Source organism: Carcharhinus amblyrhynchos, chromosome 28, assembly GCF_965287045.1.
Source record: "Carcharhinus amblyrhynchos chromosome 28, sCarAmb.v2.hapA, whole genome shotgun sequence".
In the NCBI taxonomy this organism is placed as follows: Eukaryota; Metazoa; Chordata; class Chondrichthyes; order Carcharhiniformes; family Carcharhinidae; genus Carcharhinus; species Carcharhinus amblyrhynchos.
Genome location: NC_137351.1, coordinates 35,091,405 through 35,116,373, shown reverse-complemented (window position 1 = coordinate 35,116,373; position 24,969 = coordinate 35,091,405). Strand labels below are relative to the sequence as shown.

The following is a 24,969-nucleotide window of genomic DNA, read 5'->3' as shown; positions in this document are numbered from 1 at the left end:
CAGCAGGGAGGCCTCTGATAATCACATAACTAACCCATTCCAGACAGAGCCTGCTGCAGAGACAATTCCTTTCAGGATTTTCCATCCTTAGCCCCCCCGGAAGGTCCTTTTTGGGGTAACAGACGTTACACTTTGTTCAAATAGCCCTCGATTTATTTTAGATGAATTAAATTGCTCTATTTAACATCCTGCTGGTGGTTTGATCCTTTACGTCAGGATTAGGGCACCAAACTAATCTGAAATACAGAGTCCTGGTGTGTAATGCACACGTTCGAATATACACACTCAGCGCTCCATTCTCAGGCACCTGTAAGTAGACATCAAATTTTCCCCCAAGCCTTCAGAAAGTTTGTACGCATGGTAAATCTACCCTTAGCAAGGATGAACTCGTGTCACCTTCTCACTTGTTCCCAATGTGGCAGATGGGGGAGGCTGGTGGGTCTCGCAGAGAGCTCTATCAGGTAGAGTCAAGTAGACTCCTTCAGGAGGGGCTGTCTGACAACAACTAGTTGCCCCCTTGAGGTCACTCGTTCATGTAGATTGACAAGGGAAGATTATGTTCCTGCTCCTGATCTCCCCTCACTCAGAGGAAACCCAAATCCCACGATATCGGCGCAACTTGTGGGCCGAAGGGCCTGCTTGTGCTGTAGTGTTCTATGTTCTATGATATCTTTGTCATTCCAAGAGGCCTCGAGGTTGTTTTAGAATACACTCACTGAGACCCTCAGCTGCACTCTGTGTCGATGAGTTACACCCACTCCAGAACTTCCAAAAGCAAATACTCCACATCTCAGTCCTTTATGGCCTTCACGTTAGTCTGAGACTCTGATCCATCAGTGTGGACAGCCAGCCAAGGTAAACATTGTTCCTGCATGGATCTTGCAGAGCACTGGCAGAGGAGTGGCTCAGCTCGCATTCCTCAGCACAGACTGACACAGGCCCCCTCCACTCTCACTCACCTCATACGGTAAGACCCCAAGTTCTGCACTGAGGTATGATGCACTGTGGCTGCAAAAACCTCGAGGGACCTGCCACATCCCCTGATATGAAGGCGAGCAGGCCAAAGAAATCTCCATGTGAGGTTTGACAAAGTCATCAATCAAATATAGACATAAGAACCTAAGAAATAGGAGCAGGAGTAGGCCATCTAGCCCCTCGAGCCTGCCCCGCCATTCAATAAGATCATGGCTGATCTGAAGTGGATCAGTTCCACTTACCCACCTGCACACAGCTCTTCACCCTGTACTCAATGCCTTTTCATCCTATACTCAAACCCTCTTCATCCTATACTCAAACCCTTTTCATCCTATACTCAAACCCTCTTCATCCTATACTCAAACCCTCTTCATCCTATACTCAAACCCTCTTCATCCTATACTCAAACCCTCTTCATCCTACACTCAAACCCTTTTCATCCTATACTCAAACCCTCTTCATCCTATACTCAAACCCTCTTCATCCTATACTCAAACCCTCTTCATCCTATACTCAAACCCTCTTCATCCTACACTCAAACCCTCTTCATCCTATACTCAAACCCTCTTCATCCTATACTCAAACCCTCTTCATCCTATACTCAAACCCTCTTCATCCTACACTCAAACCCTTTTCATCCTATACTCAAACCCTCTTCATCCTATACTCAAACCCTCTTCATCCTATACTCAAACCCTCTTCATCCTATACTCAAACCCTCTTCATCCTATACTCAAACCCTCTTCATCCTATACTCAAACCCTCTTCATCCTATACTCAAACCCTCTTGTAGTCACAACTACTTGCCACCACCTTCTCATGTGGGTCTTTCACCTGCGTGCTAACTCAAAATGACAAATGGCCAAGGATGGCCAGTGAGGATTGGACATGCCCAACACAGCTTCCTTCAGACATGTCAGGGAGCCTCAGGTTTTCTATTGTTTGGAGGGCAGTGTCGTCTCTCAATCCAGAAGCTGTATTGCCATTGTTTCTTGTCACGCACACAACAGGTTTAACTTCTCTTGGGTAGTCGTGACATCCACCCACATACCACCTCAGGGCAGCAGCAACAAGCAATGCAATGACCTCACTAAATACTCCAATAGACATCATTCTCTGTGTCAGAACCTGTGCATTGTACGTTGATTTGATTTATTATTGTCACATGGTCAGAATACAGTGAAAAATATTGTTACTGTACATAGAGAAGGAAAGTTGAGGGTGCAGAAAGTAGTGTTACAGTCTTAGCCAAGGTGTAGAGAAAGATCAACTTAGTGTGAGGTCGGTCCACTCAAAAGTCAAAAGAGGCAGCAGGGAAGAAGCTGTTCTTGAGTCGGTTAGTAAGTGTCCTCAAATGTTTTGTATCTTTTTCCCAACAGAAGAACATAGAACATAGAACATAGAACATTACAGCGCAGAACAGGCCCTTCGGCCCACGATGTTGCGCCGACCAGTTACAAAAACAATGACCCACTAGCCTATACCAATCCCTTTTCGTCCATAAACCTATCCAGAGATCTCTTAAACGCCCCCAAACTAGACGCATCTACAACTGCAGCAGGCAGGGCATTCCAATCCCTCACCACCCGCTGGGTAAAGAACCTACCCCTGACATCCGTCCTGTAGCTACCCCCCCTTAATTTAAAGTCATGCCCCCTCGTGCTAGCTTTCTCCATCCGAGGAAAAAGGCTATCACTATCCACCCTATCTAAACCTCTAATCATCTTATATGTTTCAATAAGATCCCCTCTTAGCCGCCTTCTTCCCAACGAAAACAACCCTAGATCCCTCAGTCTCTCCTCATAGGACCTCCCCACCATACCAGGCAACATCCTAGTAAACCTCCTCTGCACCCTCTCCAACGCCTCCACATCCTTCTTGTAATGCGGGGACCAGAACTGCACACAGTACTCCAAGTGCGGCCGCACTAGAGTAGTGTACAGTTGCAACATTACACTGCGACTCCTAAATTCAATCCCCCTACCAATAAACGCCAAGACACCGTACGCCTTCTTGACAACCTTATCTACTTGATTCCCAACTTTCAGGGATCTATGTACACACACACCTAGATCCCTCTGTTCATCCACACTATTCAAAGTCCTCCCGTTAGCCCTATACTCGACACATCTGTTGCTCCTACCAAAGTGAATTACCTCACACTTCTCCGCATTAAATTCCATCCGCCACCTCTCGGCCCAGCTCTGCAACCTATCTAAGTCTCCCTGCAGACTATGAAGGTGGAAGAGAGTATGTCCAGGGCGCTTGGTTCCCTTGATTATGCTGGCTACTTTTCTGAGGCAGCGGGAAATGTAGATCGAGTCAAAGGATGGGAGGCTGATTTGCCTGAAGGACTGGGATTCATTCATGGCCCTTTGTAGTTTTTGTGGTCTTGGACAGAGCAGGAGCCCATACTGAGCAGTGATACAAGCAGAAAGAATTTCTATGATGCATCTGTAGAAGTTAGTGAGAGTCTGAGCGAACATGCCAAATCTCCTTAGCCTCCTGAGAAAATAGAGGCATTGGTGCACTTTTTTAACTATAGCGTCAAGAGAAGGACAGGTTGTTGGTGATCTGGACACCCAGAAACTTGAAACTCTTGACCATTTCTACTTCAGCCCCATTGATGTAGACGGGGGGGTGTTCTCCTCTTTACTTCCTGAAGTCGATGACAATCTCCTTCATTTTGTTGACATTGAGAGAAAGATTATTGTTGCCACACCAGTCACCAGATTCTCTCTCTCATTCCTGTACTCTGTCTCATCATTGTTTGAGATCCGACCCACTATGATGGTGTCGTCAGCAAACTTGAAAATCGAGTTGGAGGGGAATTTGGCCGCACAGTCGTAGGTGTATAAGGAGTATAGAGAGGGAGCTGAGAACACTGCCTTGTGGGGCACCGGTGTTGAGGATAATCGTGTTGTTGCCTATCCTTACTGATTGCGGTCTGTGGGTTAGGGAGTTCAGGATCCAGGAGGAGCCGAGGATCAGCCATGGAGTTTGAAGATGAGTCTTGTGGGAATAATGGCCATTGAAGGCTGAGCTGCTCAGTTACACACTTACAAATAATAAGCAGCATTTAAACATTCTCACGTTGGAATATTCAGCAATCGCTCTGTTGATAATGTGAGGGAAATGAATCTGCCAGAGTTAATTATCAGACACTAATGCAGACCCCAATTCCTTAAATGTCTACGACCACTGAAGGAACTAAACAGATGGATGAGGGAGTCCAGGGTTACGGGGGTCGATTACAAAGTAGAGTTGAAACACAACCAGATCAGCCATAATGGCAAAGGCCTCCTCCTGTTTCTATGTCTCCTAACTAAAAGTAAAATGGAATCCAGGATGCTTCCAAATTGTGCAAGTGAATATTGTTTTGCAAGTGCCCGAGTTATATCAAATGGTTGTTCACCTATATCGCCTGTGCCTTTTTATCTGGTTTTTTTTATTGCTGTTTAAGTGTGGCCCCGAAATCCACAGCTTCTCTGAGACAATCTGGTTGATGTAGAATGAGCAGCTCCTGGCCTTGGGTACTGAGGCTCCCTCTGAACATGGCAGCGTGGCTCCAGGAGGTAATGATGGGGACGGTGACTTCCTGCCCGCTGTGCTGTGAAATTGGGTGAACTCCACACAGATGCATATATAATGAGCTGGATCGCACAAGACCATTTGAGGTGAGCCATCTTGCCTCTTCCACCCTCTCCAGCGTTCCCTCCAACACCTTCACATCTTTCCCAAAGTGCAGCGCCCAGAACTAGATACAATACTCCAGCTCAGGCTAAACAATACAACATAATCTCCTTGCTCTGGTACCCTGTGCCCCTATTAATAAAGCTCAGAATACTACACACTTTATGAATTATCCTCTCAACCTGTCCTGCCACCTACAATAATCTATGCACATATACACCTCGCTCCCTCTGCTTCTGTACCACCCTTAGAATTGTGCCCCTTATTTTGTATTGTCTCTCCATGTTCGCCCAACCAAAACCCATCACCTCATCCTTCTCCACATTGAATCACTTACTCCACCAACTATGTCCCATTGAGGTTCGACATTGTCCTTTGCAATGCATTTGCAATGCTTCCAAGTTTTAAGTCACTCACAGATGTTTTAGTTCTGCTCTGTACCCCATCGTCTAGGTCATTAAGATATATCAAGAAAAGCAAGAGCCCCAACTCTGACCTCTGAGGAACACCACAATAAGACCATAAAACATAGAACATAGAACATAGAACATTACAGCGCAGAACAGGCCCTTCGGCCCACGATGTTGCGCCGACCAGTTTTTTAAAAAAAAACACTGACCCACAAATCTAAACCAATCCCTTTTCTTCCATAAACCTATCCATAGATCTCTTAAACGCCCCCAAACTAGGCGCATTTACAACCGCAGCAGGCAGGGCATTCCAATCCCTCACCACCCTCTGGGTAAAGAACCTACCCCTGACATCCGTCCTGTAGCTACCCCCCCTTAATTTAAAGCCATGCCCCCTCGTGCTAGCATTCTCCATCCGAGGAAAAAGGCTATCACTATCCACCCTATCTAAACCTCTAATCATCTTATATGTTTCAATAAGATCCCCTCTTAGCCTCCTTCTTTCCAGCGAAAACAACCCCAAATCCCTCAGTCTCTCCTCATAGGACCTCCCCTCCATACCAGGCAACATCCTGGTAAACCTCCTCTGCACCCTCTCCAAAGCCTCAACGTCCTTCCTGTAATGTGGGGACCAGAACTGCACACAGTACTCCAAGTGCGGCCGCACCAGAGTTGTGTACAGTTGCAACATGACGCTGCGACTCCTAAATTCAATCCCCCTACCAATAAACGCCAAGACACCGTATGCCTTCTTAACTACCTTATCTACTTGATTCCCAACCTTCAGGGATCTATGTACACATACACCTAGATCCCTCTGCTCCTCCACACTATTCAAAGTCCTCCCGTTAGCCCTATACTGAACACATCTGTTACTCCTACCGAAATGAATTACCTCACACTTCTCCACATTAAACTCCATCCGCCACCTCGCGGCCCAGCTCTGCAACCTGTCTAAGTCACCCTGCAAACTATGACACCCTTCCTCACAATCTACCACACTACCGACTTTGGTGTCATCAGCAAACTTACTAATCCACCCAACTATACCCTCATCCAGATCATTAATAAAAATTACAAACAGCAGTGGCCCCAAAACAGATCCCTGAGGCACACCGCTCATAACCGAACTCCATGACGAATATTCACCATCAACCACCACCCTCTGTCTCCTATCTGATAGCCAATTCCTGATCCAAGTACCTAGATTACCCCCAATCCCATACATCTGCATTTTCTGCAGAAGCCCACCATGGTGAACCTTATCAAACGCCTTACTAAAATCCATATATACCACGTCAACTGCCAATAGGAGCAGAATTAGGCCACTTGGCCACTGGGTCTGTCCCAACATTCAACCATGGCTGATATTTTTCTCACCCCCATTCTCCTGCCTTTTTCCCATAACCCCAGGTCTCCTTATTATCCTCACTACAAACCTCTCCTTATTATTCCTCACTACAAACCTCTCCTTATTATCCTCACTACAAACCTCTCCTTATTATCCTCACTACAAACCTCTCCTTATTATCCTCACTACAAACCTCTCCTTATTATCCTCACTACAAACCTCTCCTTATTATTCCTCACTACAAACCCCTCCTTATTATCCTCACTACAAACCTCTCCTTATTATCCTCACTTCAAACCTTCTTCCAGTCTGATGTTTATCCATTAATTGTACCCTGTGTTTCCTGTCACTCTGCCAATTCCAATTGCTCCTGCCCTTTTAGTTCCATGAGCTGTAACTTTAACCGGAAGCCTATTGTGTGGCACTGTATCAAATACCTTCTGAAAGTCCATGTAAACCGCATCAACAGATATCACCTTCATCAACCCTCTCTCTTAACTCTTCAAAAAGACTCCAGCAAGTTAATCAAATACAATCTTTCCTTCACGAATCCACATCAGAAATATGTACGTGTGCTACAGATGCCATTTTGGAACTTTAGGGTCTTCATAGCAGCTGAAAATTGGCACTGGTGAGCTCAGTTTTGATCTTGTTGACAGTGGGCAAGCGACAATATGTACTTGTATCTTTTCTTGTTATTAAACACTCAAACCTGGCTAACAGACCTCACTTTTCTGGTATTTACACTGTGGACTTTTCTTTCCGAGCAAGTTTATATTTTGCCCCAATGCACTTTTTAACTCCACTCACAAGTGCTAGGGCACCTGCCCAATTTCGATCCCAAAGCTGATGCCAATGTTTCTGAAATTGGAAACTGTTTCTCACTGCGGACTGTTAGCTGCAGCTTAACAGACCGAATCTTTCTCTCACCCTCTGATTCAGAATGTTGCACTTGGAAGGAAATGATTCAAGTAACTGTGTCTATGGGAAAACCTAATAATCAGTGTCTAAATATTTCTCTAGATAAGGTGTCTCCAATCACAATGATGTAGTTCTGTGTAAGAACGGTGTTTGGTAAAAGCATGGTGACTGTCACCAGTCAGCAAGTAGTGAGAGACCTTGCTTACATTGATGATGTTTCCACAGATACTGTACAACCCACATACACAGCTTATCACTGCCTTTCTTCTCTCTCCGCTGGTGGAACCAACCCAACATTGGGAGATCAATCAATTACTTAGCACAGGGATTATTGGTCTCGGAATCCAAAACACTGCCTTATTTTGACAGGCACCGCATTGTTACACCCCAAAACATAAGAACATAAGAACATAAGAAATAGGAGCAGGAGTAGGCCATCTAGCCCTTCGAGCCTGCCCCACCATTCAATAAGATCATGGCTGATCTGTTGTGGCTCAGTTCCACTTTCCCGCCCTCTCCCCATAACCCTTAATCCCCTCTCTTATCAAGAACCCATCAACCCGCTTCTTAAAAATATTTAGCGAGGCAGCCTCCACCACTTCAACAGGCAGAGAATTCCAGAGATTCACCACCCTTTGAGTGAAGAAGTTCCTCCTCAACTCCATTCTAAACCGCCTCCCCTTTATCTTGAGGCTGTGCCCCCTAGTCCTACTGTCTTTTTTGAGCGGGAAGAGTCTCTCCACCTCTATCCTATCCATCCCATTCATCATCTTATACGTCTCAATGAGATCTCCCCTCATTCTTCTAAACTCTAACGAGTACAAGCCTAGTTTATTCAGCCTCTCCTCATAGCTCAATCCCCTCAACTCCGGTATCAGCCTAGTAAACCTCCTCTGCACTCCCTCCAGGGCCAAAATATCCTTGCGCAGGTGCAGCGCCCAAAACTGCACACAGTACTCCAGCTGCGGCCTCACCAATGCCCTATACAGCTGCAGCAAGACCTCCCTACTTTTATATTCAATCCCCCTCGCTATGAAGGCCAGCATCCCATTCGCCTTCCTGACCACCTGCTGCACCTGCAAGCTGGGTTTTTGCAACTCATGCACAAGGACCCCGAGGTCCCTCTGCACCGTCTGGATAAACACACTGGATAACCCTCTGGATAAACACACTGCTCATTATCCAAGATCAGAAAGCACAGTCAGCCTGATCCAATAATCATCCATTCAACATTTTATCCCCTCGGAATAGATCAATTGAATATTGAGGAGTGATCGTTCTCCAGGAGAAAGTTCCGTCAGGAAGATCTGTAGAATAACTATTATCTCCTCATTGAATATCATACTTTTATATTTCTCTAATGCCTGACAGAGGCTGAATGGACCCGTGTGTACAATCAATGATACCCTATACCCTTGGGAAACTGCCTGGGTGTCTGTGGCTATGGCTTCATGCCAAAGGTGTTCTTTACAGGCCATGTGCTTCAGTAGAGTTCCAGTGATAAGTATCAGTCACTAAGGAATGCTCCCTTCCTGTCATACCATCCAGAGCAGTTTGAAGCAATTCTCAAACACAAACATTCAGGGCTGTGCACTTTTTAAGAAGCTCTGGTAGAGCTGAGCTCAGAATGCAGAGATTCAGTGGCTCTTCCTCAGCTCTTGAGCTAGTCGGTTAGGAAGCAAAGCATCTGGGTGGCACGGTAGCACAATGGTTAGCACTGCTGCTTCACAGCTCCAGGGACATGGGTTCGATTCCTGGCTTGGGTCACTGTCTGTGTGGAGTTTGCACATTCTCCTCGTGTCTGTGTGGGTTTCCTCCGGGTGCTCTGGTTTCCTCCCACAGTCCAAAGATGTGTAGGTTAAGTTGATTGGCCATGCTAAAATTTCCCCTTAGTATCCTAGGATGTGTAGGTTAGACGGATTAGCAGGTAAGATATGGGGGTAGGGCCTGGGTGGGATTGTGGTCGGTGCAGACTCGATGGGCCGAATGGCCTCTTTCTGTGCTGTAGGGTTTTATGATTCTATGATCTGTCAGTCTGCACCTGTAGCTGCCCAAACATCCACGTGCCTCAATAATCGGACATTATGACAGAAGGAAAAAGGGGCAAATTCTATCGCCGACACCATGACTGAGTGTGTTTTACAGAACGGAATCACAGAAACTCGGCAACCCCAAAATATATAAAAGGTTCAGAGCGATTTGATCAACATTTTCATGATGTTAAACGGGATCAGCTGGTTAGATAGAAGGAGGCAATTGCTGGGAGTCTGGGATAAGGGACATCACTTAAGAATTAGAGGCAGATCTTTCCGGGTGAAATTAAGAACAGCTTCTATCCAGTAAGATTGGAACTCCTTTCCACATTGGCTACTGTTTTCAGATCAATTGTACACCTTAAGCCTCAGAATGATAGATTATTGTTATCCAGAGGTATTAAGGGATATTGTGTGGATGGAGTTAGGTTGCAGATAGTCACAGGTTTCAGTGGTGAAGCAGTTTCCTGTTTCCAGATTCATTGGCCGCCATCATCTTCTCAAATCTTTGAAATGCTGCTTGAGTCTAGAAATGACTCAGAGTGCGAGCTACTGAGCCGTGACTACAATACAGATCTTCGCCTAACAACACTGGCTCAGCACAGTATCAATGAAAGTTTCCATACCCACCCCCCCAGTTGATAGGTGCCCTCCCAGCTACACTATAATTCGACACCCAACCACTGTGTAGAGTATCCCGAAATATAAGGATTGTTGGAGCCATTGCCTATTGAACAATAAGAACCCATTTCTTGTGATCAGTTACAAACAGGGAGCATCAAGGGCAGTAGGTTCTAGTCACACAGAAGCCCTCAGTTTGGAATGGTTTGTCATTTGTTAATAGGCCAACCTCACTGATGTGGTTTATGATGACAGAGAGAGTTGCTGACAAACCAAATGTTTGCAATCATCAAAGTTACGGTGTGTGTTTTATTCATGTTGACATGAAAAGAACTCAAAGTTTTCAGTTCAGATGAACCACACCATATGCTCCAAGCCAGGTGTGTTTGAACTTGACTCCTAAGCTATTTATTTGCTATTGAATTACTCATGCTGCTTTTCTCTTGTAGAAAGTATTTGTAATGGGGTTGTATCATTTTCCCCTTTTTCAGTAATAGAACCACAGCCAACACAAAAGGGTTTATCCAATCCTCAGATGTTTCATTGTCCGTCATTCCTTTAATTTATCAAGGCCTTTGTTTCATGGGGAAGTATCTCAGCAGCAATCTGCCTTTATCTGGTGAAAATTAATTTAAATTGACATCTTGTGCTGTGATGTGGGATAATTGTGTTATTCGATGAATCCTAATAGTTCCTTCTGCGCTTGTGTTGTCGGATTCTGGAACTCATAAACGGGGGAGATCTTCAAATGGATTAGACCCAGATGGCACCTCATTAAAACCAGGAACAAAATCTGAATGGCTTTAGTCCCGAGTCAGCAACTCTGAGGTCAGAAGTTCAACCCCACGGTGGTGGTTATGAAATTAAATCATTTCAGAGATAATAGCAGAAAAATAAAGGCAGTTGTAAAAATCTGATTTATTCATCCCAGCGAAAGGAGCATGCCTTCCCCACTGAGTCTAGGCTACTCGTGACTCCAATCCACATTGCGTGGTTGACTTTTAATGGCGGAGTAAGCTCCCAACTTCATTAAAGGGAGATGATATGAAGGTTTTAGAGGGACACAGAGGTGGAACAGGTTATGTTGACAGATTGAAGATGTTAGGACTCTTTTCTTGGAGAAGAGAAATCTTAGTGGCGATTTGTTAGAAGTATTCAACAGCGTGCGAGGTCTGGACAGGGTAGATGGGGTAGAAGACTTTTCACTGGTGGAAGGATCAAGAACGAAAGGGCACAAATTCAGATAATTTGCAAAAGAAGTAATGGAGACACTCACTGTTTACTTCAGTTAATAAGGTGCTTGGAGGGTATATTATGATAAGTGTGCCAATCATATCTTACAGTCATAGAATCTACAGTGCAGAAGGAGGCCATTTGGCCCATCGAGTCTGCACCGACAACAATCCCACCCAGGTCACAGGGTCATAGAGATCCACAACATGGAAAAGGCCCTTCGGCCCAACTTGTCCATGTCACCCCTTTGTTTAACCACTAAGCTAGTCCCAGTTGCCTGCGTTTGGCCCATATCCCTCCATACCCATCATACCCATGTAACTGCTTAAATGCTTTTTAAAAGACAAAATTGTACCCGCCTCTACTACTACCTCTGGCAGCTTGTTCCAGACACTCATCACCCTCTGTGTGAAAAAATTGCCCCTCTGGACACTTTTATATCTCTCCTCCCTCACCTTAAACCTACACCCTCTAGTTTTACTTTGTACCTTTGGGAAAAGATATTGACTATCTAGCTGATCTGTGCCCCTCATTATTTTGTAGAGTTCTATAAGATCACCCCTCAGCCTCTTACGCTCCAGAGAAAAAAACTCCCAGTCTATCCAGCATCTCCTTATAACTCAATCCATCAAGTCCTGGTAGCATCCTAGTAGATCTTTTCTGCACTCTTTCTAGTTTAATAATATCCTTTCTATAATAGGGTAACCAGAATTGTACACAGTGTTCCAAGTGTGGCCTTACCAATGTCTTGTACAACTTCAACAAGACGTCCCAACTCCTGTATTCAATATTCTGACCAATGAAACCAAGCCTACTGTATGCTATCTTCAATGCTCTGTCCACCTGTGACTTCACTTTCAAAGAGCTATGAATCTGTATCCCTAGATCTCTTTTTTCTATAATTCTCCCCAACGCCCTCCCAATATCTGAGTAAGTCCTGCCCTGGTTCAATCTACCAAAATGCATTAACTCGCATTTGTCTAAATTAAACTCCATCTGCCATTCATCAGCCCACTGGCCCAATTGATCAAGATCCTGCTGTAACCCTCGATAAACTTCTTCACTATCCACTATGTCACCAATCTTCATGTCATCTGCAAACGTACTAACCATGCCTCCTAAATTCTCATCTAAATCATTAATATAAATGACAAATAATACCAGACCCAGCTGGTCACAGGGCTCCAGTTTGAAAAACAACCACCCTCTGTCTTCTGTCATCCAGTCAATCTTGTATCCATTTGGTTACCTCACCCTGTATCCCATGAGATTTAACCTTATGCAACAACCTACCATGTGGTACCTTGTCAAAGGCCTTGCTAAAGTCTGTGTAGACAACACTGCCCTCATCTACCTTCTTGGTTACCCCTTCAAAAAACTCAATCAAATTTGTGAGACATGATTTTCCACTTACAAAGCCATGCTGACTGTCCCAGTCTGTCCTTGCCTCTCTAAATGCCTGCAGAACCTATCTCTCAGAATACCTTCTAACAACTTACCCATTATAGATGTGAGGCTCACTGGCCCGTAGTTCCCAGGCTTTTCCCTGCAGCTCTTTTTAAACAAAAGCACAACATTCCCCGCCCTCCAATCTTCAGGCACCTCACCCGTGATGTCAATGATTCAAATATCTCTGTTTGGACCTACAATTTTCTCCACAGCCTCCCACAACATCCTGGGATACACTTCATCAGGTCCCGGGGGTTTATCTATCTTGATGCGCTTTAAGACTCCCAGCACCTGCTTCTCTTTAATATGTACACTCCTCAAGACATCACTATTTATTTCCCCAAGTTCCCTAAAATCCATGCCTTTCTCAACAGTGAATACTGATGAGAAATATTAATTTAGCTTCTCACCCGTCTCTTGTGGATCCGCACATAGATGGCCTTGTTGATCCTTAAGAGGCCATTCCCTCTCCCTAGTTAGGCGGCCTTCATGACACACAGCGCAGAGTCGCTGAGCAGAGACTGATAGCCAAGTTCCGCACACATGAGGACGGTCTCAACCGGGATCTTGGGTTCATGTCGCACTATCTGTAACCCCCGTGACTCAGCTGGGTTTGCTAAACCTCACTTACTGTACTGTCTGGAGACAATACACTTCACTTTAACCTAATGCTCTCTCCACTCACATTGTCTGCACCTTTAAGACTTGAACAGCAGATTAGCTGTAAAGACTTGCATTCTAATCAGTAATCTGTAAACTGTGTGTGCTGTTATATGCTCTGTCTGAGATCAGAACTCTCCACTCACCTGACGAACGGGAAAACCCTGAAAGCTTGTGGGTTTACTATCAAATAAACTGGTTGGCCTTTAACCTGGTGTTGTGAGACTTCTTACTGTGTTTACCCCAGTCCAACACCGGCATCTCCACATCAGCATTTCCATTAAACCAGTGGAACAGATCCACCAGTTGCAGTGACTACTGGAGACCTGAATGCCCCATGAAACCTCTTGGCTTCAGATCAAATGTCAATGAAACTGGCCCCAGTTCACCACCTGCTGCGTTCTCCTCCTCCTACCCTCGCCCCTCTCCACCCTCAATTGACAAATCATTCTTCCTCTTTGTTGATTATCATTTGAAGGAATCTCTGAGGGAATCTTGGATAGTGAACATATTCCGAGTAGGAATGGAAATAATAAACTGGGTGAAAACCAGCCTCGATTGGGTAAGAATGGATCCGGGCCAAATACATCAGAGTCAAAGTTGATTGGAAAACTAATGGCTAAACTATGGGTTACTTTCAAAGAAGAGATGATTTGGCTGAGTCAAGGTATATTGCTTCAGAAGACAAAGGTCGGCCAAACACATCCATAGCTAACTAAAGAAACAGCGAATAGGATTTTATCAAGAAAGATGCAATGGTGAAAGAGGAGGTCATTCAAACACTAGGGAGATTTAACATTGATAGGGAAGAGTATTGAATAGACTGTGTGCACTTAAAGTGGATAAGGCACTGGGGCTGGGTGAGAAACTGAGGGAAGTGAGCATGAAAATTGAAGGGGTAATGGCTCTAATTTCTCAGGCTTTCTTAGACTCAGAATGTAGGGTGCTAGAGGACTGGTGAATTGCAAATGTTGTTCAAAAAAGGCGTAAATCAGGTTAAATTCAATCGTGAAACCTCGAAAACAATAATTTGAGACAAAATGAAGGATCATATGGGCAAATTTGGATTAATTAAAGGAAGCCAGCATAGATTTCGTAAGGGAAAATAATCTTCAACTAACTTACTGGAGTTTTTTGAAAAGGTAACAGGGAGAGTTGATGAGGTTAATGCTATTGGTGTATTATACACAGACTTCCAAAAGGCACTCAATACAATGCCACACAACAGACCTATGGGCAAACCTATAGCTCATGGAATGAAAGGGGCAGTAGCAATATGGATATGGAAGTAACTGAATAATAGGAAGCAGGATGTAATGGACCTTTTTCAAATTGGAGGAAGGTTTATAGTGGAGTTCCTCAGGGGTCAGTATTGGGACTTTTGTTTTTCCTGGTATATATTAATGAAATAGACCTTGGTATACAGAAGACAACTTCAAAGTGCCAAATTTTATTTGATAACATTCTGATGAAGCATCTTTGCCTTCTTCTATCGTGTTTGGTCGATAGATATTGTTTTAGCACAATAGCAAGTTGTGCTGGTGTTGCTGACCTCCTGAACTCACACAACCACAAGGTTCAGCGCAGGTGGGTGATAGAAAACTCATCTGGAAGGGATACTGCTGCAACAATACTCGGGAAACCCGATACCATCTAGGATAGTGAGGTTTACTCAAACAATGCCAATTCCCAATATTCACGCCCTCCACCTCCAGTACATTCTGGCTGTAGTATATGTATGATTAACTCTGCCATAACTCACAGCATAAAGGTTACTTTAAATGCACCTTCCTGCAAACTCTTAAACCACAAAAGAGCCAGAAAGGCCGTGGGAACACTATTACCTCCGAGTCAAACAGCATCCTGATCTGGACATTTATATTATTCCTTCATAGTCACTGCATCAATACCCTGGAGCCCGACCCAGGACTGAGCGTAGTCACTGCATCAATACCCTGGAGCCCGATCCAGGTCTGAGCATAGTCACTGCATCAATACCCTGGAGCCTGACCCAGGACTGAGCATAGTCACTGCATCAATACCCTGGAGCCTGACCCAGGTCTGAGCATAGTCACTGCATCAATACCCTGGAGCCCGACCCAGGACTGAGCACAGTCACTGCATCAATACCCTGGAGCCCGATCCAGGTCTGAGCATAGTCACTGCATCAATACCCTGGAGCCCGATCCAGGACTGAGCATAGTCACTGCATCAATACCCTGGAGCCCGACCCAGGACTGAGCATAGTCACTGCATCAATACCCTGGAGCCCGATCCAGGTCTGAGCATAGTCACTGCATCAATACCCTGGAGCCCGATCCAGGTCTGAGCATAGTCACTGCATCAATACCCTGGAGCCCGATCCAGGTCTGAGCATAGTCACTGCATCAATACCCTGGAGCCCGATCCAGGTCTGAGCATAGTCACTGCATCAATACCCTGGAGCCCGATCCAGGACTGAGCATAGTCACTGCATCAATACCCTGGAGCCCGATCCAGGACTGAGCATAGTCACTGCATCGATACCCTGGAGCCTGACCCAGGGCTGAGCATAGTCACTGCATCAATACCCTGGAGCCCGATCCAGGTCTGAGCATAGTCACTGCATCAATACTCTGGAGCCCGACCCAGGACTGAGAGTAGTCGCTGCATCAATACTCTGGAGCCTGACCCAGGACTGAGCATAGTCACTGCATCAATACCCTGGAGCCCGATCCAGGTCTGAGCATAGTCACTGCATCAATACCCTGGAGCCTGACCCAGGACTGAGCATAGTCACTGCATCAATACCCTGGAGCCCGACCCAGGACTGAGCATAGTCACTGCATCAATACCCTGGAGCCCGATCCAGGGCTGAGCATAGTCACTGCATCAATACCCTGGAGCCCGACCCAGGACTGAGCATAGTCACTGCATCAATACCCTGGAGCCCGATCCAGGACTGAGCATAGTCACTGCATCAATACCCTGGAGCCCGACCCAGGACTGAGCATAGTCACTGCATCAATACCCTGGAGCCCGATCCAGGACTGAGCATAGTCACTACGTCAATACTCTGGAGCCCTACCCAGGACTGAGAGTAGTCACTGCATCAATACCCTGGAGCCCTACCTAGGTCTGAGCATAGTCACTACGTCAATACTCTGGAGCCCTACCCAACAGGGCTGAGCGTATTCACTGCATCAATACCCTGGAGTCCTACCCATGACTGAGCATAGTCACTGCATCAATACCCTGGAGCCCGACCCAGGACTGAGCATAGTCACTGCATCAATACCCTGGAGCCCGATCCAGGTCTGAGCATAGTCACTGCATCAATACCCTGGAGTCCTACCCATGACTGAGCATAGTCACTGCATCAATACCCTGGAGTCCTACCCAGGACTGAGCATAGTCACTGCATCAATACCCTGGAGCCCGACCCAGGACTGAGCATAGTCACTGCATCAATACCCTGGAGTCCTACCCAGGACTGAGCATAGTCACTGCATCAATACCCTGGAGTCCTACCCAGGACTGAGCATAGTCACTGCATCAATACCCTGGAGTCCTACCCAGGACTGAGCATAGTCACTGCATCAATACCCTGGAGCCCGACCCAGGACTGAGCATAGTCACTGCATCAATACCCTGGAGTCCTACCCAGGACTGAGCATAGTCACTGCATCAATACCCTGGAGTCCTACCCAGGACTGAGCATAGTCACTGCATCAATACCCTGGAGTCCTACCCAGGACTGAGCATAGTCACTACGTCAATACTCTGGAGCCCTACCCAGGACTGAGAGTAGTCACTGCATCAATACCCTGGAGCACTACCTAGGTCTGAGCATAGTCACTACGTCAATACTCTGGAGCCCTACCCAACAGGGCTGAGCATAGTCACTGCATCAATACCCTGGAGCCCGACCCAGGACTGAGCATAGTCACTGCATCAATACCCTGGAGCCTGACCCAGGACTGAGCATAGTCACTGCATCAATACCCTGGAGCCCGATCCAGGTCTGAGCATAGTCACTGCATCAATACCCTGGAGCCTGACCCAGGACTGAGCATAGTCACTGCATCAATACCCTGGAGCCTGACCCAGGTCTGAGCATAGTCACTGCATCAATACCCTGGAGCCCGATCCAGGTCTGAGCATAGTCACTGCATCAATACCCTGGAGCCTGACCCAGGTCTGAGCATAGTCACTGCATCAATACCCTGGAGCCCTACCCAGGACTGAGCATAGTCACTGCATCAATACCCTGGAGCCCGACCCAGGACTGAGCATAGTCACTGCATCAATACCCTGGAGCCCGACCCAGGACTGAGCATAGTCACTGCATCAATACCCTGGAGCCCGATCCAGGACTGAGCATAGTCACTGCATCAATACCCTGGAGCCCGATCCAGGTCTGAGCATAGTCACTGCATCAATACCCTGGAGCCCGATCCAGGACTGAGCATAGTCACTGCATCAATACCCTGGAGCCCTACCTAGGTCTGAGCATAGTCACTGCATCAATACCCTGGAGCCCGATCCAGGTCTGAGCATAGTCACTGCATCAATACCCTGGAGCCCGATCCAGGTCTGAGCATAGTCACTGCATCAATACCCTGGAGCCCTACCCAGGACTGAGCATAGTCACTGCATCAATACCCTGGAGCCCGATCCAGGACTGAGCATAGTCACTACGTCAATACTCTGGAGCCCTACCCAGGACTGAGAGTAGTCACTGCATCAATACCCTGGAGCCCTACCTAGGTCTGAGCATAGTCACTACGTCAATACTCTGGAGCCCTACCCAACAGGGCTGAGCGTATTCACTGCATCAATACCCTGGAGCACTACTCAGCAGGAGTGTGGGAGAACCTTCACCACACAACATCATGGTTTAAGGAAAATATCCATCAGCTTCTCAACAACGGGCGATAGGGAATAAATATTTACTCATCCACATAAAAATGCTCCAGCTTTCACTTTTGAAGTATCTGTTTGATTGGTTACCATAGGATTGGAGTGATCATCATTGACGTGAACACAATTGTGTACACGCAGAAATAGATACGAACACGTACATAAACACACATATCGCAAACATAGATACACACACACACACACACACACACACACAATGTAACCACACAGACATAACACTCAAGTATAGGCATGTACTTACATACGAAAATGCTCACAAATACATGTAAATATATATATATATTTATACACACACATATACACAGATGAACAAATACATCCACACATAAACATACATACATATAGAAATACACACACAGTGGTTTTTTTTTACAGTTCACTCAGAGAGTCCAAGTTGCTGTGACAACATGGAATTATGGATAGTGATGGTGGAAGCTCCAATTTATAAATATACATGGTGTACTTTTAGTCTTACTCTCATCGATGCAAGATAATCCAATGGTAAAGGGAACAACAATTTATATTGCATGTGGAGCGAGAGCTACTGGTTGACAAACAGACACTGACTGGTAGAGGTGTTACCATGGAGAATGCAGCAGAAAACTGTTAACTACCAAGCTTTTGTTTCAAATTCAAACCAACCAGGTCAACATTCATTGAGCAAGGTCATTGCAAAGGGGAATGAGCAAGGGAATGGCTTTAGTTCAATTGAAAAAGACGCAATGTGTGGACCAGCTCAATCTGTCTGCAAAGGACAGGCTCCTGTTTGTGAATAAATGTAGCTTCGAGCATGTAAGTGAGCTGCACTGAGTGTTCGACTGATAATCTTCAACTGGGTGTCAGTATAAGTCTTGGAACACACAGTTTAGCGAGTATCGTCCGATCACGGGGTCACATCTAATGTTGGACACTATTACTGGAATTTTACTGCCTCGCCTGCCCAAGGCTCGTAAGATCCCGCCTGAAGCCAATGGAGAATGCTGTTCTGTGAGCCTTGTCCGCCCGGGGTGGGCGTGCTGGTAAAATTTCTGCCTATGTTTTGAGTTTTGCGAGTTCAGGCTGTTTGGGTACAGTCAGTATTTTGCTTATTGTGAACAGCTAAAGGGATGTGCTGTTTGATATGAAACACCAATCGGGGGACATACAGCCTGCAAAGCTGGCATCACACCAACACAGGAATTCATATTAAAGAGCACAATGTTTCCTCTTGTCATTGGTTTGTCCCGCATTGCTATTTTTCACCAATAGAACATATATAGAACATAGAATAATACTCAATAATATAATATAATACAATAATACTCAAGTTCTGTCTTACCAAACGATGGTGTGACAACATTGTCAATTTTTTCAGAGTTAGTGGCTCTGATATTAATCCCAGGGATGGAGACGGGACAAGGGTGCACAGGGATTGAGTGGGGCTTTTCATACTCGTTCCGATAACAAAAAGGTGTAAATTCATACACAAATATCAAGGGTGCGACCTTCCAGCTGTTTATGCCAGAGGGATCTTCCAGTCCCGCCAATGGTGCTCCCTGCCATGGATTTCCTGCTGGCATGGGGTGGATTTAGTGGGAACGCTCATTGACGGTGGCAGGACCAGCAGATCCCACCGGGGTTATGGTGGAATGCCTCCCACTGCCGGGAAGCACATCACGGGGAGGTCGGAGAATCTCACCCTTAGACATGGGCCTGATTATTGCAATAACTGAGATGACAGAAGTTTGACTTTGCAAACTGCTTTTGAAATTCTCATTCCATCATTAAAGTGTTTCCAGTCTCATTTCATCCAAATTGTTTTGGAATTCAGTGAAAACTCCCAGAGAAAGGTGGAACAGCTGCAACTGCCTTTCAGATGAGGGAATCCCAGTCCTGTCTAACAGGGAGACAGCGGGAAGAGGGACACTCCGAGCATGGAGCCAATCACTCACTCTTCATCTTTTGTCTCACCTCTTTAATGCCAGTTCTTACATTCCAGCCTGGACAGATTAATGCCACAGGAAATTTGTGCACATGTTTTGATCAACAACATTATTGCAGAAACTGGCGTTAATTCCAGGGTTGTCTTTGTGCCAATCAAACTATTCTTCATTTGATATGAGGTTCACCACATCAACAGCATCTTTAATGCCATTTTCTGTCCTATATTTACACATGCAACATTTTATACTGTTTCAGGAGTAGTATCTGAATTGTGTCACATTCTAAACTCGTTGGAGTTTAGAAGGATGAGGGGGGATCTTATTGAGACGTATAAGATAATGAAAGGGATGGATAGGGTAGAGGTAGAGAGATTCTTCCTGCTCAGAAAGGACAGCAGGACTAGAGGGCACAGCCTCAAGATAAGGGGGGGGGGCAGTTTAGAACGGAGTTGAGGAGGAACTTCTTCACTCAAAGGGTGGTGAATCTCTGGAATTCTCTGCCCGTTGAAGTGGTGGAGGCTGCCTTGCTAAATATATTTAAGGCACGGGTAGATAGATTTCTGATAGACAGGGGAATTAAGGGTTATGGGGAGAAAGCGGGAAAGTGGAACTGATCCACTTCAGATCAGCCATGATCTTATTGAATGGCGGGGCAGGCTCGAAGGGTTAGATGGCCTACTCCTGCTCCTATTTCTTATGTTCTTATGTTCTTATCACAGTACCATTAAATACAACATTATTGCAAAAATAATAACAAATTAACATTAGTAATTATTGCACCATATTCACATATTCCATGGCAGGAATGTTACCCAGAGACATGAAACCAGTCATAATCTCAGCCTGACAATCCTTATGGAATAATGATGAAAGTTTAGCTTCACTGGAAGCTGGGTGGTTTGAAAATTTAATCAAACTGTTCCAGTGATAAAGTGCTGGGATTGAAATCCAGCCGATTTGAGAAGTTTAATTTCTCTATTTATGATTCCGTGGTTTGTGTTTGAAGTCTGTACCTCTAACTTTATCCGATCTTACTTACAGCCAGTATGTGCCGGTCTCGCTCAATGAGGTCGGCCCATTTACATAAGAGCCTTCCTCTGGCCGATGTGTCCAGGTTTCTCCACGGGGAGCCGTGTTGGAATGCTGCTCTGGCTGCCTCGACTGCTTTATCCACATCAGGCTGGTGAACAAGGAGCAGGAACAGAGATTAATGCACTATTGCAGCGACAATGACACACAATGTGGAGACAAAACATAACAACTTCACCTTGGATAGCAGGGCATGGTACAGTTCTTCTGGCCTCAGGTGAATGGCTTGAATGAGGTTTTACAGCATTAGGCTGCTTATCTCATGCAAATGATGTGGAGATGCCGGCTTTGGACTGGGGTAAACACAGTAAGAAGTCTGACAACACCAGGTTAAAGTCCAACCGATTTATTTGATAGTAAACTCACAAGCTTTCGGGGTTTGTCAGGTGACGAAGGGACAAACCCTGAAAGCTTGTGAGTTTACTATCAAATAAATCAGTTGGACTTAAACCTGGTGTCAGACTTCTCACTGTATCTCATGCACAGACAGTGCACACCTTTCCAACCTAACGAGACACAAACTCAGCCTTGAGCACCTTGGAATCATTTGCTTCAAGTTTAAGACAACTCACTGCAAAGTCCATCTTGAAAGTATTCCAAAAGATCTCTAACAAGATCGAACTCAGCGACCTCTCCGATGCAGCATTCTTTGTAACTTTGCTCTTAGCCGTGGAGAATTCCTGACCAAATAATTTCCCACCAGGCTGGTAAATGGGATTAGGTGAGAGGTCAGGTGTTCCTCACATGTTGGTGCAGACTGGCCTCTTCAGCGCTGTATGATTCTATAAACAAGCCATTTCCTTTGACCTTCCCTCTTGTAAATGATGAGCAATCGCAGCATATTGCTATCAGGAAAACAGCAAGCTATTTAATCAGTGCTGCTGGGAAAAGCCTTTACAATGATTATCTTCTAGAGAGGGACTAACATCCTGGCGGGGAGATTTGTTAGAGCCACTCGGAAGGGTTTAAACTAGTTTGGCAGGGGGCTGGGGCCCAAAGCAGTCGGGAGACAGAAGAGAAGGTTGGGGACGGCACAGAAGTTAAAGAGAACACATTAAATAGTAAAGGCAGTGTCAGTAATCCCAGTACCAGACAGATCAGGCAAAAGCAAGGCAGAGAGCAAAGGAAATCCAGATTAAACTGCATTTATTTCAATACAAGAGGCCTGACGGGAAAGGCAGATGAACTCAGGACATGGATGGGGACATGGGACTGGGATATTATAGCAATTACTGAAACATGGCTAAGGGAGGGACAGGACTGGCAGCTCAATGTTCCAGGATACAGATGCTACAGGAAAGATAGAACAGGAGGTAAGAGAGGAGGGGGAGTTGCACTTTGAATTAGGGAAAACATCACGGCCGTACTGAGAGGGGATATATCCGAGGGTTCAGCCACTGAGTCTATATGGATAGAATTGAGAAATAAGAAGGGGGAAATCACTTTGATAAGGTTGTACTATAGACCCCCAAATAGTCAGCGGGAAATTGAGGAGCAAATACGTGAGGAGATTACAGATAGCTCCAAAAAAATAGGGTGGTAATAGTAGAGGATTTTAACCTTCCCAACATTGACTGGGACAGACATAGTATTAGAGGGTCGGATGGAGAGAAATTTGTTGAGTGTATTCAGGAGGAATTTCTCATTCAGAATGTGGATGGCCTGACTAGAGAGGGGGCAAAACTTGACCTCCTCTTGGGAAATAAGGAAGGGCAGATGACAGAAGTGTTAGTGAGGGGTCACTTTGGGACCAGTGTCTATAATTCTATTAGTTTTAAGATAGCGATGGAGAATGATAGGTCTGTCCCAAAAGTTAAAATTCTAAACTGGGGCAAGGCCAATTCTGATGGTATTAGACAGGAAGTTTCAAAAGTTAATTGGGGGAGTCTGTGGAAAGGCAAAGAGACGTCTGGTAAGTGGGAGGCTTTCAAAACTGTGTTAACCAGGGTTCAGGGTAAACACATTCCTCTTAGAGTGAAGGGCAAGGCTGGCAGAAGTAGGGAACCCTGGATGACTTGGGACATTGAGGCCCTGATCAAGAAGAAGAAAGAGGCACATACATGCATAGGCAGCTGGGATCAAGTGAATCGCTTGAAGAGTATAGAGGGTGTAGGAGTAGAGTTAAGAGAGAAATCAGGGGGGCAAAAAGGGGACACGAGATTGTTTTGGCAGATAAGGCAAAGGAGAATCCAAACAGCTTCTACAAATACATAAAGTAACAAGGGAGAGAGTAGGGCCTCTTAAAGATCAACAAGGTCATTTATGTGCAGATCCACGAGAGATGGGTGAGATCCTAAATGAATATTTCTCGTCAGTATTCACGGCGAAAAGCATGGATGTTAGGGAAATTGGGGAAATAAATATGATGTCTTGAGGAGTGTACATATTACAGAGAAAGAAGTGCTGGAAATCTTAAAGCGCATCAAGGTAGCACACCCGGACCTGATGAAGTGTATCCCAGGACATTGTGGGAGGCTAGGGAGGAAATTGCGGCTCCTTTAGCCGAGATATTTGAATCATCGAGAGTCACGGGTGAGGTGCCTAAAGATTGGAGGGTGGTAAATGTTGTGCCTTTGTTTAAAAAGGGCTGCAGGGAAAAGCCTGGGAACTACAGGCCAGTGAGCCTCACATCTGCGATGGGTTAGTTTTTGGAAGGTATTTTGAGAGACAGGACGCTATGACAGCTCAAACAATAATATGACACAGTGATTAGCACTGCTGTCTCACAGTGCCTGGGTTCTGGCTTCGATTCCCGGCTTAGGTCACTGTCTGTGTGGAGTTTGCACGTTCTCCCCGTGTCTGCTTGGGTTTCTTCTGGATGCTCTGATTTCCTCCCACAGTCCGAAAGACATGCCGGCTGGGTGCATTAACCATGCTAAATTCTCCTTCAGTGTACCTGAACAGGGTGTGGTTACGAGGGCCCAGAAGTGAACTGTAAACTGGGTCTATCTGACACCATTTAATCTCACAACTCATAAATCTCTGGGTTTTATGGCAGTCACTAAAAACTGAGTGGAATTCAGTAATATACACAAGATGGTGAGTTAGTAAAATGTGATTGAGTGCCAAGCTCAATAATTAACTTCATCAAATTAATACAATAATAAATTGAAGAGATAGAGTGGCTGGATCTGGTGGAATGTTTCATGTTTTATGATTGAGATTCAGTTAGTGTATATAATAAATATAAAAATGTTTGGCACATCCATAAAACGTGCTTTAGAAAAATATCTGCTTTGTCTTCATAAATATAATGACTGACTTAAATATAAATACTGTGGGCTGCTAAAAATAGAGCTTGTATTTCAGAAGTGTTTACACTGGCTCCAAGCCAGACCGAAAGCACAGGTGTGAGGACAATAACCTGCACTCACTAATATTTTTCTTAACTTGTCCCTTATAGGCTCTTGAATAACTTATGCTGTTTAACAAGGTGCTGCTACATCTTAACTACATCTCTGTGGCAAGGTATTCCTGCTGGAACAAGGCAGCAGATTCACCTAAAATGTTAATAACTAGTCCAGCAATGCAGGTACGTCAGAGCAGGATGTCAGGGCTAATTTCAATCATCAGATCGGAATTCTTTTAACTAATGTAATGCTGACAAGTAATTATATTTATTTTAGTTTATTTTTGTATGGGTGTGCCATCAAGACAAACCTGAAAGATTGACTAGGTGACTGAAGTCC

At 45.2% G+C, this 24,969-nt stretch overlaps 1 protein-coding gene across 1 annotated transcript in view; it reads right to left on the bottom strand.

Annotated features, from left to right (window-relative positions):
- aldh1a3 (aldehyde dehydrogenase 1 family, member A3) overlaps positions 1-24,969 on the bottom strand; it is a 149,855-nt gene that overhangs the window by 48,913 nt on the left and 75,973 nt on the right. Inside the window, exon 3 of the mRNA XM_080214456.1 lies at positions 21,231-21,371. Coding sequence (XP_080070582.1) covers positions 21,231-21,371 — 141 coding nt within the window. The remainder of the gene's footprint in view (positions 1-21,230; positions 21,372-24,969) is intronic.